The following is a 16,572-nucleotide window of genomic DNA, read 5'->3' on the forward strand; positions in this document are numbered from 1 at the left end:
CAAAGACTGTGCTCCACTCATGCAGGAAGTACTGAACGATTCTGTGAACAAATCTTTTTAATCCACTGATTCAGTTACACCAAAGTCGAGTTATTGCTCTAACTGTATAAGGGAAAACTTTTCCAATTAGGGCAGAAGTCGAGCATTAACTCCTGCGTCCTGTGAGCTAAAATCACTCTTCCTCTCAGTGGAACATGTCGAAAAACAAAGCGGCGTAAACTGAAAAGGGCTGTCTAACAGCGAGGTAAAGCAGTGAACACACACTCTTGACATTAGCATACACTTGAGCTGACGACGTGTAAGCACCTTAAACAACACCACTCTGGAAATAACACGACGAGCAAATGGAAATTCACGGCGCGGCGCACACAATATTAAATTGTGTTGCCAAAAAAACACAAAAATTGTAAGACTATATAGGTATCACATTTCTTTCCACATAAATCACGCCGTCGTTTTCCAGACGCCGCGCTCTCACCGAATATTCAAATATGGTGCTCAATTTATTCATAAACATGAAGTCATTATGCAAACCTAATATAACCACACTATTCCTGCACTGCTCGAGCGAAAAAGAATAATTTAAAGCCAGGGCACGGCGACAGTACCTGTACCTGGCAAAAAAAAAAAGGTGCATCTTCCCCTCTTCTTTCTTTCTCTTCATCCCTCGCTTCCTTTTTCTGCAGCTAAATATGAATAAATATGTGCATGCGCTCGGCTTCTGCAAGGGTTTAGTTCTTTTAAACAACGCGTGAGAGACAGAGAGACGAGTTATTCTGAACTTCTATTTTTCTCTTTCCCTCCCTTTTCGAGGGTTATGGACACACGACGACGGCAGGAAAACAGAGAAAACTAAAAAGGTTGCTCAGTGTGAGTCACATGTAAACTGTGCTCTAATTAAATATATGTACCTTCTGCATTAGTACCTGCAGAAAACTGCATTTTTTTTGGACAATTTTCAGACTATTTTTGGTCATTTTTGAACAAACATAAGGACAAGAGGAAGAGATTATTAATTTATCCTTTTCTTTTTTGCTTCTTGTCCTCTGCCATCGTCCAGATAACTGCTGCCCACTGGATGTTTCCTCATTTTAGGACAATTTTCAAACCATTTCAGGTCATTTTTTGTGTGAAAATCTCAGACCAAACATAGGGACAAGAGGAAGAGATTATGAATTGTTGCTTTATTGCCTGACACAATGACAAACAACTGACAATCAGTAGGAAATAGTGTGGGCATAAAAGTCAATTATATAATGTAATGTTATTTACTGTCTTTTTTTATCCTTCGCTATTGTGGGAATATACGCATGAGTGAGTTATTGGCAGTTTTTGTCAACCGGTAAGAAGCAGAGGAAGGAGAGCATCGCAAATTCAAAGAGCTGTCAAATCAAAAACAGTTTACTTAAATGTAAATGTATAAATAAACATATAAGATACAACTAATTTAAATGAAAATGAAGTAGTTTGATAGAGCATTTTATGGTTATGACTTTATCTTTGGATGTGAGAAATGAGTGGAAACTACACCAAAACATCCAAATTTGTACAAATAATGGGTATTTTTCAGTAAAATACCTTCAATCACATTGTGACACACTTACTGGCCACTTTATTAGGTACACAGGACTGGAAGCCAATCTGCTTCAAGGTTCCTCGTGTTATGTGTTCTACCTACCTTGTTTGTAATAAGTGGTTATTTGAGTTACTGATGCAGGTTATTTTTGACACTTTTCTGGGTCTCATTGTTTGTGTGTGAAAATCCGTTCGACCAACAGTTTCTGAGAACCTCTGACCGTGTTCAAAGTCACTCAAATCATCTTTTTTCCTTCTCCATTCTGATGCCCCGTTTGCTGATTTGATAGTTGCATGAAGAAGCTGCTGAACCGGTAGGTGTGTACCTAATAAAGTGGTTACTTGACTGTGCTGGTGGTCCTTCCTCCACTAAACACCTCTGTCGTCTGCTTAAACTCTCTGAGCAGAGAGAGAGACAATGGCTTCAAAGCAGCTGCCGTTTACTCGACACTTTGGCCACAAACACGAGAGAGTGAGTTCACACACCTGTCAGACTGCCACCTGCTGGTGGGTGGGATCCATTGTGTGCAGTCCTCACACCTGTCCACCTGTCATTTGTGTTGAGCTGCATGTTACAAGCTGCTGCCGTGTCGACTTGTCTTTCTCCAAACCCAGTCATTTAAGAGCAGAAATTGGTGATGGTTGCTTCCACCTGAGTGAGTGATGGGCTGTGGGAGCACGAAGGTTCTGCCAGAGGCGTCCAAGAAAAGCTATGTGGGCGTGATGCAGTCGCTGGTGGCCTTCGGCAAAGCTCGCGACCGCAGTGACGACGACGATGACGAGCCAAAGAAGGTTTTGGAGAAGAAAAGAAGTGTGTGGTTTTCCAAAAAACACCATCATCAACAACAGCAGCAGCAGCAGCAGCTGAGACACAGAGACGGACGACAGCAGGACAAAGCTGCAAAGTACAAGGACAAGTTTGATCCACGTGTGACTGCAAGGTAAATGTTTGGGATTTAAGAATTCAAGAGTAATGCACTGGTTTGGAAATAAGGAAAATACGGCACAGGAAGAGACGTAAGCCTCCACCAAACTATTACATTTTACTGAATTATGCAGAAGATAACATGTCTAGACTCTGTTGATTGCAAAAACCATTGTAGTTACAAACTATAGTAATATATTAAACAGTATTACACAAATAAATAACCAATTAGACATAATAGGGACATGAGGAAGGTCAAAAAAATGACAAAATTCTATAAAATACATGATTAAACAAATTACAGATTACTTTTTTTCCACTCTATTGTCAAAGTAAAGTCAAACTGTATTTTTATCCTTCCGTCACATGGTTATGCACTAACTGGCCACTTAATTAGGTACACAAGACCTAATAAAGTATTAACTAAATAAATTTTTCAGTTGGCATGAGACAACAATGTAGATGTTTAGTGATCAAGAAAAACACCAACAATAAATACTAAAATCAGTTAAATGTGCACAATTATACATTTATGTAATGTATAAAAACATGTTTTAATGGTACATGCCCCCCCCCCCCCCATAATTATGATCGTTTTTTTTTACTATATCTAATAGTTACATTGGACAGAATCAAAACACAGAAAAAGTTAAAATAAAATAAAATAAAAATTGAATAAAGACAAGACAGGAAAGAACATTACGCCAAAAAAACAACATACTGCAATTCTGATCGAATGTGGTTTTAATCTGACAATAAGTAGTCACTTTAACTCTTACTGGGAAATTGTAAATAAGAAACATGCAGGCTGCTTTAATCAAAACAGTGACCTGATTTTCGGATAAGTCTAATATTAAATAAAATGTGTGGAGCGCCGCACTGTAAACAAGTGATAATAATCTCAAACATGTGAGCAGCCACTTTTGTGATTCATTCACTTAAAAAAAAAAGATAATATGCGGAGAGAAATGTCCTTAAGGGCCTTCCAATTATTTATGAGATCCATTTCTTTCTTTTTGTTTTGCTGTTGGCAGCTTCTCTCATTCTTCTCCGCCAGCCGCCGCTAACCTTTGTGCGCTACAATTTATTAGCAGTAATAGTAGACATTGATTTCAGATGCCCGCGCCTGGTAATACCTGCATCACCAGCCTGTGGATGAAAAACTAGAAAATAAACTACAGCAAATACAGAAATTTAAGAGAATTCCCTCCACATTTGATTAAACTGAGCTCATTGTTGTGGCCTGTCGCGACTCATCTCTGCCACTTTCTTCCGTCAGGTACGACATCAAAGCTCTGATCGGTCGCGGAAGCTTCAGCCGCGTTGTGAGGGTGGAGCACAGGGCCACTCGCCAGCCGTTCGCCATCAAAATGATGGATGTGGAGGCCCCCGTGGGCCGCGAGGTGTGCGCATCGGAGCTGGCCGTGCTGCGGCGCGTAAGCCACGCCAACGTCGTGCAGCTGGTCGAGGTGTTCCAGTGTCCACGCCGCATTTACCTGGTGCTGGAGCTGGCGACGGGCGGCGAGCTCTTGGAGCGTGTCGTGAGCAGGGGTCACTTCACAGAGCGCGACGCCACCCGGGTCCTCAAGATGGCGCTGGCCGGGGTGGCGTACTTGCACAGTCTTGGCATCACGCACAGAGATTTGAAGCCGGAGAACCTTCTGTACTATCACCCGGGAGCTGACTCCAGGCTCCTGGTCACCGACTTTGGTTTGGCGACGTTTGGCGGCACCAGTTCTGAGGTGTGTGACACGGGTGGGACGGAGCCGTCCTGGTCTCTGAGGACCACCTGCGGGACGCCGGAGTACATGGCCCCCGAAGTGCTGCTGAGGAAACCCTACTCCTGTGCCGTGGACATGTGGTCACTGGGGGTGATCGCGTACATCGTGCTGAGCGGGTCCATGCCGTTCGAGGACGACAGTCGCACGCGGCTCTACAGATCCATCGTGCGAGGGAAGTACAGCTTCAGTGGAGATGTAAGTATACAAGAATTCAGTTCAACTTATAGCCAGACTCTAAAGCCCCGGTCTATGGTGGTCCACCAGCTTCATTATGCTGGTCTATGGTGGTGCATGTTGGTCTATGGTGGTCCACCAGCATCTAAAGATTATCCGGCCAAATTATCCTGTAGTGTGAGGGATTAACAGTCTTCCCGATTCCAAATCAGAAGTATTAAACAATATTTACGTCAAATCTGGAATCTCCTCCCTGAAATCGTTAGATTAAACGGCAAGTGTGGGTGTGGTCCTCCGTCTTGACTGGATCTTCTAGTCTGTGGTCTCCCACATTTTCAAAATCAAGACAGATTTGGAGGTCCAGATAGAGGAACGTCCTTGAGTCAAGGTCTGGAACTTCATCATGTTTAACAAATGTAGTCGGGTGAGTGGGTAAGGCCAATGTCAACAACAGAATCTCAAGTATTTTAAGTGTTTAAGCATAATGAAATACATTATTTTGAAAGTTTTTGTCAATTTGACAATGACGGGTTATAAAAAAATGTTCTTTCCTGATGTCAGGTGAAAAATAAAACAGGCAAACGATAAATAACATGAATAAACTGAAATTGACGTGTAAATTAGTCACATATTAAATAAATTACATCTTTCTTTCTCTTTGTTTAGGTCTTTACATTTTTCATTATTAACTATTAACTTTATCACCAATGTATGTGAGAGAGTGATTATGGACACAACGAACCGCCACAACCAAAAAAAAGGAAGCACCAAAATAACAAATATTCATATAAAATATAACCAAAAAGTCTTAGGGTATGTTCCAGTTCCCCAAGATTTTAGAGGCAGTGAGTCACAGGACATGAAAAATTCATATTACTTTAAAACAGAGAGGCTGTAACACGCAAAAACATGTTCATATAAACTATAAAAAAGCCACTAAAAATTGCAACAAGGTGTGTCCTGTTTGCCTTGGGTCATAACACATCAGTGGGTCACATGACAGGGACACATTTCTGCTCCGTCAAATAAACACGACTCCCTCCTGGACTAAATACACAAACTGTAAATAGAACTCGACAAGGTCTGGACTTTCCACTTGGTTTGGCTCTTTGAGAGTCGGGGTGAAAAAAGAAAAGCTGAAAGTGTGTCCGTCTGAACTACTGTAACTTTAGCATGTATTTTTATAGCAGCTGAGATGTCGAGCTCAGCGTCGAGTAGTGGGGCTTGTTCTTTCACGCTGATTACACTCCGAGGCCCGATTATTCACCGGGTTGTTAAGCCTGTGTGCGCTCGCATCTCGGGGACAGCGTTTGACAATTTAGTCTGGCACACGAGAGGCGACCCTGCACCGTTATCCTCGTGTTTACTGCTGCACTGACCACCGACTGGACAATAGTGCAAAAATCCCTTCCCAGGAGGCTTATTTCACGTTTGTCACGGTGGAGTTTTTTCGACACAGCTCATAGACCTCACGGGTGGAGGGGGAAAAATCCTTGAGAACAATCGGTTAAAGAACAGTAAAGACGTCAATGTGTGAATTCATACTGTACAGTGACATTATGAAGACATCATACATGGTTAAGTAGAGGTCCAGGTGGTGGATCAGCCCATCCATCAGATTTTCATGTCGACAGGATGCTCGTTCTCTGTCATCGTGAGTCTTGATGGGCTCCAGTGGAATGACAGCACACGGTTACGCACACACTTGCATACAAATGAGCAGTGGTGACGATGTTATTAATGTGCGACACAGGGTCACGCGTGTCCATAATATTCTTCATAATGAGTTCTTCATGTCATCCAGATCGGTTTCAACAGCCCGAGAGAATTCACTTCACATATTAAAGATCCAGTGTGGTTCATTAGGGAGGGTTTATTGGCAGAAATAGCTAAGATATATATATATATCATCAGATATATATGATTGTCCACCAGCATCATTATGCTGGTCTATGTTGGTCTATGCTGGTCTTTGCTGGTCTATGTTGGTCTATGCTGGTCCATGTTTGTCTATGCTGGTCTATGTTGGTCTATGCTGGTCCACCAGCATCATTATGCTGGTCTTTGCTGGTCCATGTTTGTCTATGATGGTCTATGCTTGTCCACCAACATCATTATGCTGGTCCATGTTGGTCTATACTGGTCTTTGCTGGTCTATGCTGGTCGATGTTGGTCTATGCTGGTCTACCAGCATCATTATGCTGGTCTATGCTGGTCCACCAGCATCATTATGCTGGTCTATGTTGGTCTATGCTGGTCCATGTTTGTCTATGCTGGTCTTTGCTGGTCTATGTTGGTCTATGCTGGTCCACCAGCATCATTATGCTGGTCTATGGCGGTCCACCATCATCATTATGCTGGTCTTTCCTGGTCCCTGTTGGCCTATGGTGGTCTATGCTGGTCCACCAGCATCATTATTCTGGTCTATGCTGGTTCATGTTGGTCTATGCTGGTTCACCAGCATCATTATGCTGGTCTTTGCTGGTCCATGTTTGTCTATGATGGTCTATGCTTGTCCACCAACATCATTATGCTGGTCTATGCTGGTCCATGTTGGTCTATACTGGTCTTTGCTGGTCTATGTTGGTCCACCATCATCATTATGCTGGTCTTTGCTGGTCCATGTTGGTCTATGATGGTCTATGCTGGTCCACCAGCATCATTATGCTGATTTATGCCGGTTCATGTTGGTCTATGCTGGTCCACCAGCATCATTATGCTGGTCTATCGTGGTCCACCAGCATCATTATGCTGGTCTTTGCTGGTCCATGTTGGTCTATGATGGTCTATGGTGGTCGACCGGCATCATTATGCTTGTCTTTGCTGGTCTATGGTGGTGCATGTTGGTCTATGGTGGTCCACCAGCATCATTATGCTGGTCTTTGATGGTCTATGCTGGTCCGCCAGCTTTATAATGCTGGTCTTTGCTGGTCTATGGTGGTCCATGCTGGTTGAGCAGGTTGACCAGCATAGACCAGCATGGAAACTATGCTGGTCTAAGCTGTTTTTTCCAGCGGGGAAAGTAGACTTTTTGTCTACTGTCATTGTTTTAGCTACCCTGCATTGCTCTCTTATGGTTTTACTGCCTGTTTATCTTTGACCCCTGTTTGATTTTTGGGTTTTAAACCTTACCTTTGTCTGATTTGTTTGCCTTGCTGTGTATAACCTTGCCTGCCCTCTAGCATATCGTGTTTAGGTTTTAAACTGGTCTTAAGCTTCTGTGTTTTGAGACTTGAGGACTTTCAGAACCATTCAGAAGCAGTCAGAATTTGAGAATTAGTTTCCTGCGTAAAAGACATGAACTCAGTGTGTATTTGAGGATAAAGGAAACCAGATCTTATCTCATGTGGTCGCAGAAGATAATTAACTCTGTCCTCCAGGTCGAAATTGGGCCTGTAGTTTAAATTTGGCCATTTAGATAATAATTATCATCACTATTACACGACCAAACTAAAGACCCGCTGATCCACCACCATGCTGCCAACAAACAAACACATCCTTGCACCTTGACAGTAGCATAAATGTGCCGTCCTTCTCCAGGGCTCCATATTAAATGATGATAGCATTTGTAAACAGGAAAATTAGCACATAAAATTCTATGTATCTATCGACAGAGTGCCTCTCTTCTCGTTGTACCAGTAAATATATGACTTAATAAGTTCTCTGGGAGCCTTTCAGGCATTTGGACAATGATGTCCAAGTCATTAAGGACAGAGGGCACGAAAAAAATAAAGACAATAAGTATTCAGAAAAGGCAGTGCAGTGGAAAGGTCGATTAAATTCAGGTGCGGACAAATAAAGTAACTTTTCTCTGCTTCTTCTCATATGGAAATTAATTCACAAGGGCTCCAATTAAAGACTGTCTTCCAAAAAGTAGCAGCTAACCTTTTTGTGTTTACTGAAACAGAACAGTGTCTATGTGTGTGTGTATCTGTATATATACTTACTTCTTTTCTGGCTTAAACACTGACCTTGTCAGGACCAGTGGTCCTCATGGAGACCAAAACCTGGTCCTAATGAGAGAGAAACTCAGTTACTGAAGAACTGGTTAGGTTTAGTGCGAAGATGTGAGGGTTAGCCATTCACTGGTTATGGTTAAGGTTAGGGATAAGTGTGAACCTGTGTGTGTGTGTGTGTGTGTGTGTGTGTGTGCTTGTACATACAGCTTTGTGAGGACCAAAAAAACTGTAGAAACCACAGGAAATTATGACATTTTGTGAAAGTGAGGACAATTTTGCGCCTCTTCACGATCTGTCACAACATAAAATGGCTGTTTATGGGTTAAGACTTGGTGTGTATGTGTGTGTTCTTGTATTTGTCGCTTTGTGAGGACCAAACAAATCGGATGAACCACATAGTGGGAGGACATTTTGGCTGCTCCTCACATCTTGAAAGGGTTTTAGAGTTAGGGTTAGAGTAAAGGTTACTTAGTTGTGATTGTTAAGGGTTAGGGTTTTGCATCACGTGCATCTGCGCATGACTTCCGAAAATATACTATACTATACTATGCTACGTTGATATCAGCGCGATATCAACTGTTGAAGAATATTTAGATGATTTGTCTCTGTGCATGTCCTCACACAGAGCGACACTGAACATAGGCTGCCATTGTAGCGGGCGAGTGCGTCTGCAGTTATAAAACGAATCAATGATTATTAGACTAAAACATTGAAATATGCCAATTCTGATATGTTCATCTACTCAAAACGGACATAACGCAGACGTTAGCTTACTGTTTTTATATGATATGCCATGTCGTCGAGCTGTGATTTGCAAACTGTTGCATTTGACTTTTTTATCGCCATCTATTTTTGTAAAACGCTGCCACACTGTGATGTCTTTGACATGGATGTTAGAGGAGGACTGACTGTTGCCTAAAATGAAACGCTCAAAATGAAATAAAACCACCGGACGTTCTTTAATCTTTCTGTCTCCTGTGGGTTGGGCCAATCCAAAATACTGAAAACAAGGGGGGTTGTTCTCTGAAGACACGCCGTTACCTGTGGAACAGGGGTTCTCTGAAAACACCCCCATTAGCACTTGGTACATTCCCTCCAGATGAAATCAAATTAACCATAGACTGCATGAAATTAACAAGTCGACTTATCAGAATTTGAATCGAACCAGAACGTATCGACTCATAAATCGACCAGTCGACTGGGACTTTACAGCCCCACTGTCCACAAACCGGCTCCCTCTGTGTCCCCAGTATTTCCCCCCCTTCCTTACTCCACACACACACACACACACACAGAGTGCATACATAGATTCCCTCCCACAGATGCAGCCGCTCCTTGGCCTGAAGACCTGTGGTGCAGACTCACACTGATGCGTTTACAACAGCAGAAGGTGTGTGTGTGGGGGGGGGGGGGGACTTGAGGACGGCAGGGATGGATGGCAGAGTGAGTGTGTGTGTGTGTGTGTGTGGGGGGGGGGGGGGGGGGGGGGGTGCAGCAGGAGAATAAGAAGTGTGTGTTGGTGGGGGAGCGAGTGTAGCCTTGGGGAATTCGCCCCACCTTATCACTCACCTTATTACTGCAGCATGTAGCACGGAACGCTTCCCTCGCACAGAATCGAGACATCTCATCTGGTGAGCGGGAGTGGGTTTTCGTTCAGTGCACTGTGTGTGTGTTTGTGTGCATAGCTGCGTACATGCACGTGTGCTCATGTCACAGCAGCATGTAAAGCACATGTCCTCACGTTGGTTCAGACCAGACAGCGGCCCAGTAACCACCTCCCCCTCCTCCTCCTCCTCCTGCATTCTGCTGCTGTGTTCTTGAAGCCTCACTTCTCCTCCTGACCCATCCCAAACATCTGCAGCTGTCGGCAGCAGGGCACTCTGGGTAACACTTGGCCCAGTCTGCCCCCTAGTGAGCGCCACGTGAACAGGACCACAACATTGCACAAAACACTGACCACAGTGTATTATTGTACATGACAGCTCAATCTTGCTCCCGCGTCTGAGCATCGATATTTCGATTTCCATGCCTTCGCTGCGACTTTCGCCTGAATTGAGACTTGTTATGAGGAGGCATATTTAAAGAGGCTATACATAAGAAATGTATGACATGAAGTCATGAAATAACTATGATTTAAGTCCTGGCTTCATTCATAGCAGTGCTATTGCAGGCCACACACTCTGTACATATGTTTAGGATTGGTCTTTTTCATGTGTTGCACCTAATAACATAGCTTTTAATGCAGATTTGAACACAGTGAAAGTCTGAAATTAATGTTACCAAACTTAAAGAGGCCATAGCCCGGAAGTGCAAATTAACACTGCATATGGGTGTGTTTCTGTCACTACATTATTAGAACTACTCTCGTTGCAGCTGCTGAGCGTATCTTTTGAGAACATGTCGAAAAAAGGTTCAGCGAGTGTTTGCCCTGTTCTGGGTTATGATAAACAATACCAGACGATTTCCCAAATACCTCCATGTATGCGGCAACCACACAGCACCAAACTTCACCTAAAGGAAGGAGCAGTGCCAACAATACATATATTACAATATTTACAAACCGTAAAACTGTCTTTGTGTGGTTGTTCTGTCGTTTAGCATTAGCGATAGTCGGCTACAGGCTAAGCTACACGCGTTCGCTCGTGTTTCATTTGCATGTATGTGTGTTTATCATCTCGGTAACCACAACGTTATCCAAGCTACAGGCGTCCTGCAGCAGTCTTCCACTTGTCACAGTGTCTTCTGACTCTGGGTCAGACGCCGAGGGGTCGTGACGACGGCATTACTCAATGTTTTGATAATTGCTAGCGGTGCATCCGCCTTTCCAGAGGGGGAGCTGCGGGTCTGAGAGCTGACGTATCAATTACGTCACTTCCAGGTAACTGGCCAATCACAAGACAGTCCGTGTTCTGCGGGCGTGGTTTTGGTCTGAAACAGCGCGGCTGACGAGAGCGTCAGTGATGAGACATTTACATCGGCTCGTTTGCAGCGACTAGGAGGTTTTTGACCATAAAAACTGACTTCATGTTTGTAAGTACACCTCCATATCTCACATATAAGTGAGATAGGACCATGCTATGGCCTCTTTAAAAAAAAAAAACAGTACCACTCTCAAAAACGACCGGAGGAGGAGACGAATCATAAAATGAGGGTCTGCAGTTGAGATGCTGGTAAAATAGAGAGGGTACAGAGAATTTTCTTTATCCATGTTCTAATGCTATGGTTTTCAAACTGTGGTACACGGGCGTCCCTCTGGTGGTACTTGAAGGAAAATCAGAAATACCGTGATCGAGTGCGTAGGAAATGAAACGTATAACAAAACAATTATAATATATTAAATAATAATAAAAATGATCTTGCTCCAGTGCTTTCTTCTTTCCTCCCCAGCTCCAGCCCTTCAGCTCAACAGTGATGTATAACCCTCCAAACGCAATAAAGCCATTATGTGTTTTGACGTGAAAAATATTCAAAAAATAAAGGAAAGAGATAAAGTTCTCGTAGTTAGGTGTTTCCTGGTTGATAACTGGAGGAAATAAGTTTTTACTACATTCTCGGTTTATTCTCACCCAGGAAACAGCTCTCTATTTCTCTGATACAGCACTACTGCACTAAAACCATCATTTCCCATCATTTTCAGATCAAGGACAACAGGAAAAAGAGGAGCAGAGCTACTGTGAAATGTGTGTTTCTTGGCACGGGAATAAGGAGCCTCACTAAATCAAACCCAGTGTTGGATGAAGAGTAAAGTCAGTCTTGTTAGTCGTGGGAACTCAATCAAACACTTTCGGAAAGCGTCACGTCCCTCCTCCTCCTCCTCCTCCTCCTGCTCCTCAGGTGTGAGGAGACAAAAAGCCCCGGCGAGGAGCTACTTTTCTACGGCTCTTTCGGTCGAGAACACACAGAGAGAGAGTGTGACAATGAGTGAGCCGCTGCTTCTTTGAATTCCTCTCACTGGCAACGGTCTTGCGATTGTCAATTTCATGCTTGATTAATTGTCATTACTTGTCGAGAGACAAAAAAAAAAAGAGAGAGGTTGAGAGAAATGCATTTCAGGATTAAAATGGAGAGCGAGACCTCCCTAAAGAGTGAGATGTAGTCTGGGAGAATTTTGCACACTTAAGACTTTTCTGTATTTAACTTTTTTACCTCTCGCCAGACAGACATTAAAGGGCTAATCCGTGCATTTTGAGGCAATAAAGTGAGGTAAGGATTCGCTGACTTTAAAACAATGTGAGTGTGATGGCCACTAAAGTGTTCATCACAATGTGATAGTATAGTTTTCGCCCTTAGGTGATGGGAGGCGATATGTGCTGCCTCTGGGGGGGACAGGAAGTTCGGTGTGCGCGCAACCTGCTCTCCAGAGCTGTATATCCGGCAGCAAAGTCTCTCATCGCCTCATCTTCTTTCTATTATATATTTCGTCTTTACAAGGTGAGTTAATATAAACACATTAACAGGATGTGTTTATATGCTGGGGCGTGTGCTTTCAGACGTTTAAGGAAGTGAAAAAGTTAAGGTTAGCTAGGTTAGCTAAGATGCTAAACCCGGTGTCCGAGCTAGCTTGTGTCGGTGTTTGAAATTGCCAGTTGGAAATTGAGTGTCGACCGCTCTTCAGCCCCTCTGCAGTGGCTCCCTGTGGCCTCCAAAGTAATTAAGTCATTTTATTATATTTCACCTCTTGTTTAGAGATCAATGAATGTGTTTTAACTGTGCCGCAGGTGCACCCGTGGTAGTTTGCCGCGGGAATAATACACAACTCCTTATATGGACATCCAGGGGCTGTATGTTTTTTCTTTTCTTTTTTTGTTCATAAAAACGAGCCAAGCGAACTTTGAACTGTGACGAATTTCGCAAATTTCACAAATTCAATCGGATTTTAAACATTTTGAGTACTTTTTGCTCAGGTGTGTTAGTTGCTAGTGTTAGTTGCCTCTAGGTTGTGCTGAACAAAGGATATTCTATACTCTATATTGCACATGTTTTTACCTCTGTATATACTGTGTTTAAAATGCTCTGTGTTCTAAAGGTTAATATTTGGGCTACTAAGAATATGCGTCACATCCGTCTACGTCAAAAAATTTGGTTTCAAAAAACCTCCCCAAACATGACAAACAAAAAAATCGTCATTTTTATCCACAACTCAAGGTTTTCTCAAGCATGAGCTACATTTTATTTATGTCAACATTATTATTTTTTTCCTGTGTTTTCCAGATAAAATGGTTTTGTGGTTCCAGATTATTTATATTTGAGTGGAGAGCGGTCAAAAATGGTTCTTCTGATTCTAGAGGTAGCAGACCCCTGCTCTTGTGTCTTTCAGCTTCTCCGTCTCTATGGGGCACCACAATGGATACCCTGCATATTTGAGTTTTAAAAATGCATTTTGTTGGGGGGGGGATTGGGTGCCTTGCTCAGCCCTTCTTGACCTGGCAGGTAGACTCAAACCTGGCAACCATTCAGTCACAAGCTTCTCTTAACACTTGGCTATGGGCTGCCCCCCAATGTCGAGCAAATATCAGTGATATTTCATTAAAAAATAAAAAGGAAGCACAAAGGTCACCAGTTTTTTTCTGAGGCAAGCGTCTGCAATGTTTGTCTCCATGACAAAGAACCGAAGGCGAGATGAATAATTCACCGACTCTGAATTATAATAAGGTTTGTGGTCTTTAGTGTGGCCCGCTCGCAGATTTCAAAACATCACTTCAGGTCAGTTTGGGTCATAACAAGGATGATGAAGCGTTATTTTTTGAATTAGCAAAGGGCAGAATTTCCCAGTGAGGCTCATTTTTGGCGCTCTCATTGTGAAGTTGACGGTAAAAAGGGACAAACGTGAGGCCAAATCCCACACGTACAGGACCTCCCTGGTTTCTGCTCATTCGACCATGAATGCCGCTGCTTCTTCTGCTTCTGTGTCCAGTGACATTTTCTATTTTCTTTGATTTTAGTTCTGCTTCGTAGGCCTGCAGAGCTCTGGGATTATCATGTCATTGCTGTGTTTGACTGCAGCGCGTGCACAAGATTCAGCGTCGCTTCGTGATTTCCTTCAGTGTGTGCACAGACTGTAAAGTCGAGCAAAGGTTGTAGCCCGACTGCGCTATTTAATCGGTCTACTGTCCTACATTAGCGTGGAATCGTTTGTGTGTCGGACTCCCACTACACTAGGTGGCAATATGCTGCTCCCTTTAAGCTTGGCGGTTTGTCGTTGACCTGTGACGTCACAGGATAAGAATGACTTTAGCTGGTTGCTAGCTGTTAGCATCAGGGGTGGGATTCGCCAGAGACAGTGTGTCAAACTCAAGTAGGCCGAACCAGTCAAATGTCACGGGGTGTCAGATCTGTTAGTGTTTTGTCTTGCTTAGTCAGTTCTTGTATTAGTTTATGTTTAAAGTCACGTTAAGTTCATGTCACTTTTGGTGTTGGGTTTGATTTTCACTTCCCCTTTTATTTTGGTAAATGTTCATGTCTTCCTGTCGCGTTGTCTCTTCATCTGTCTTGACACATCTTCCCTAATTCCCTCATGCACTCCACCTGGTGATCCTTAAGTAATCACTCGCACCTGCCCTTGATTCCCTCTTCCCTATATAGTGTCCCCAGTCTCGCTGTCATGTGCCAGTGTGTCATTTATGTTACAGAGAAAATGTCAGTGTCCTAGTCTGTTTAGCCTAGTTAGCTCTAGTGCCAAGTTTTGTTTTTTCTACTTCAAGGAAGAAGTGATTTTGATTTTGTTTGCTTTCTCAAGAGGAAAATAATAACTCTTGAATCCTTCATCATGCCTCCTGTCTTGTGCATTTGGATCCAAGCAGTGTATTCGCCTCCGTAACATCAAATAATAGCATAAATAACCCTATGAACCCTCTGATTTTTTTTTTCTTTGTTTTACATTAAATGAAGTATCTAAAAACCAACTGCAATTTCAACAATATTGTGCCATATTCACTCTTTACACATCACACTGGATCTTTAACGGCACAAACATTTCGTCACAGGTATCTGGAAATGAAAAATCTAGTATTTCATGTGTGCAGGCCGGATTGGACCCTCTGGCGGCCAGTTCCGGCCTGCGGGCCGTACGTTTGACACCCCTGGTATCGCCACTAAACAATTACACATTGACATGTATCAAATTGCTCTCGTGTCAAATAAAAAGTGGAGATGACTTTTGTTTTCATTAAAAACACTGATTACTGGTAATTGAGGTTACCCATGATGCAGTAGATGACACTATGTCACTGTGTGTGCGTCCAACTTTGAGGATTTCTATTTAGTAGCATTTTCAGTCGATTTTAGCCCAGTCGTCATACTGTGCGTGACTATATTTACATATTCTGAGTGCTCGATGTTCACGCTGACATTAATGACTCTGCCTCTCTTCCACAGCCTTGGTCCTCGGTGTCCAACCTGGCAAAGGATTTCATCCAGCGTCTGCTGGCGCCGGACTCCTCCACCCGTTTGACCGCTGACCAGGCCCTCCGTCACTCGTGGGTGGTCACGATGGCATCCGGCTCGTCGATGAGGAACCTCCATCGGTCGATTTCGCAGAACCTGCGGCAGCGGGCGTCGCGCAGCTCCTCCCGGTGCACCGCAAGCTCCGGCGATGCCACCAGCGCGGGGAGAGCTAATGTAGCCGGAAAATAAACAGGAGCCGCGTTCAGGGCCGAGCGTCTGCACTCATGCCGCCTCAGAGAGCCGTGCAGCATCCGGCCAGAGGGCTCCAGAAGCATCAGTGCCATCCGACTAAAGCTCCACATTCATGGGGAAAGCTAATGAAGGAGAGAGCCCAGCTGCCCCTGCTCAGTGTGCTCGGCCATCACGAACCCTCAAAGCTCCAAACGGGGAGCGGAAAGTTCCTAAAACAGGTGTTGTGGCGCACACACACACACACACACACACACACACACACACACACACAGACAGAAAAAAAAAGTTTCCCTCTCACTTCAGTCAGGCTCCTCTAATGACTCAGGCTGCTGAGTTCCACTTCCCATTGTGGTCGTCTTAAGCTGTTGGTGATTATCCCTCAGTTTTGAGATCCGGGCTTATACTGAGACGGTGCCATCCACCTCCACGAGGTCTCCAGCCCCCTGGTGATGCACACAACACAAACTAATGGGCTCATCTAGGTCATTACTGTATAACTCATTCAAAAATGTTTGGCTATTGT

At 43.6% G+C, this 16,572-nt stretch overlaps 1 protein-coding gene across 1 annotated transcript; it reads left to right on the forward strand.

Moving 5' to 3' along the window:
* The first annotated feature begins 1,773 nt into the window (after window positions 1–1,773).
* Window positions 1,774–16,310, forward strand: LOC131467075 (serine/threonine-protein kinase H1-like). The gene is made up of 3 exons (XM_058640800.1): window positions 1,774–2,516; window positions 3,780–4,476; window positions 15,789–16,310. The coding sequence occupies exons 1-3, from the start codon at window positions 2,239–2,241 to the stop codon at window positions 16,044–16,046; spliced, it is 1,233 nt and encodes a 410-aa protein (XP_058496783.1). The 5' UTR covers window positions 1,774–2,238; the 3' UTR covers window positions 16,047–16,310.
* The last annotated feature ends 262 nt before the right edge of the window (window positions 16,311–16,572 follow it).

Source organism: Solea solea, chromosome 1, assembly GCF_958295425.1.
Source record: "Solea solea chromosome 1, fSolSol10.1, whole genome shotgun sequence".
In the NCBI taxonomy this organism is placed as follows: Eukaryota; Metazoa; Chordata; class Actinopteri; order Pleuronectiformes; family Soleidae; genus Solea; species Solea solea.

Coding starts and splice junctions, on each gene's coding strand:
- LOC131467075 (XM_058640800.1), top strand. CDS start 2,239: ATGGGCTGTGGGAGCACGAAGGTTCTGCCAGAGGCGTCCAAGAAAAGC. Junction 2,517..3,779: donor GATCCACGTGTGACTGCAAG/GTAAATGTTTGG, acceptor TTCTTCCGTCAG/GTACGACATCAAAGCTCTGA. Junction 4,477..15,788: donor AGTACAGCTTCAGTGGAGAT/GTAAGTATACAA, acceptor TCTCTTCCACAG/CCTTGGTCCTCGGTGTCCAA.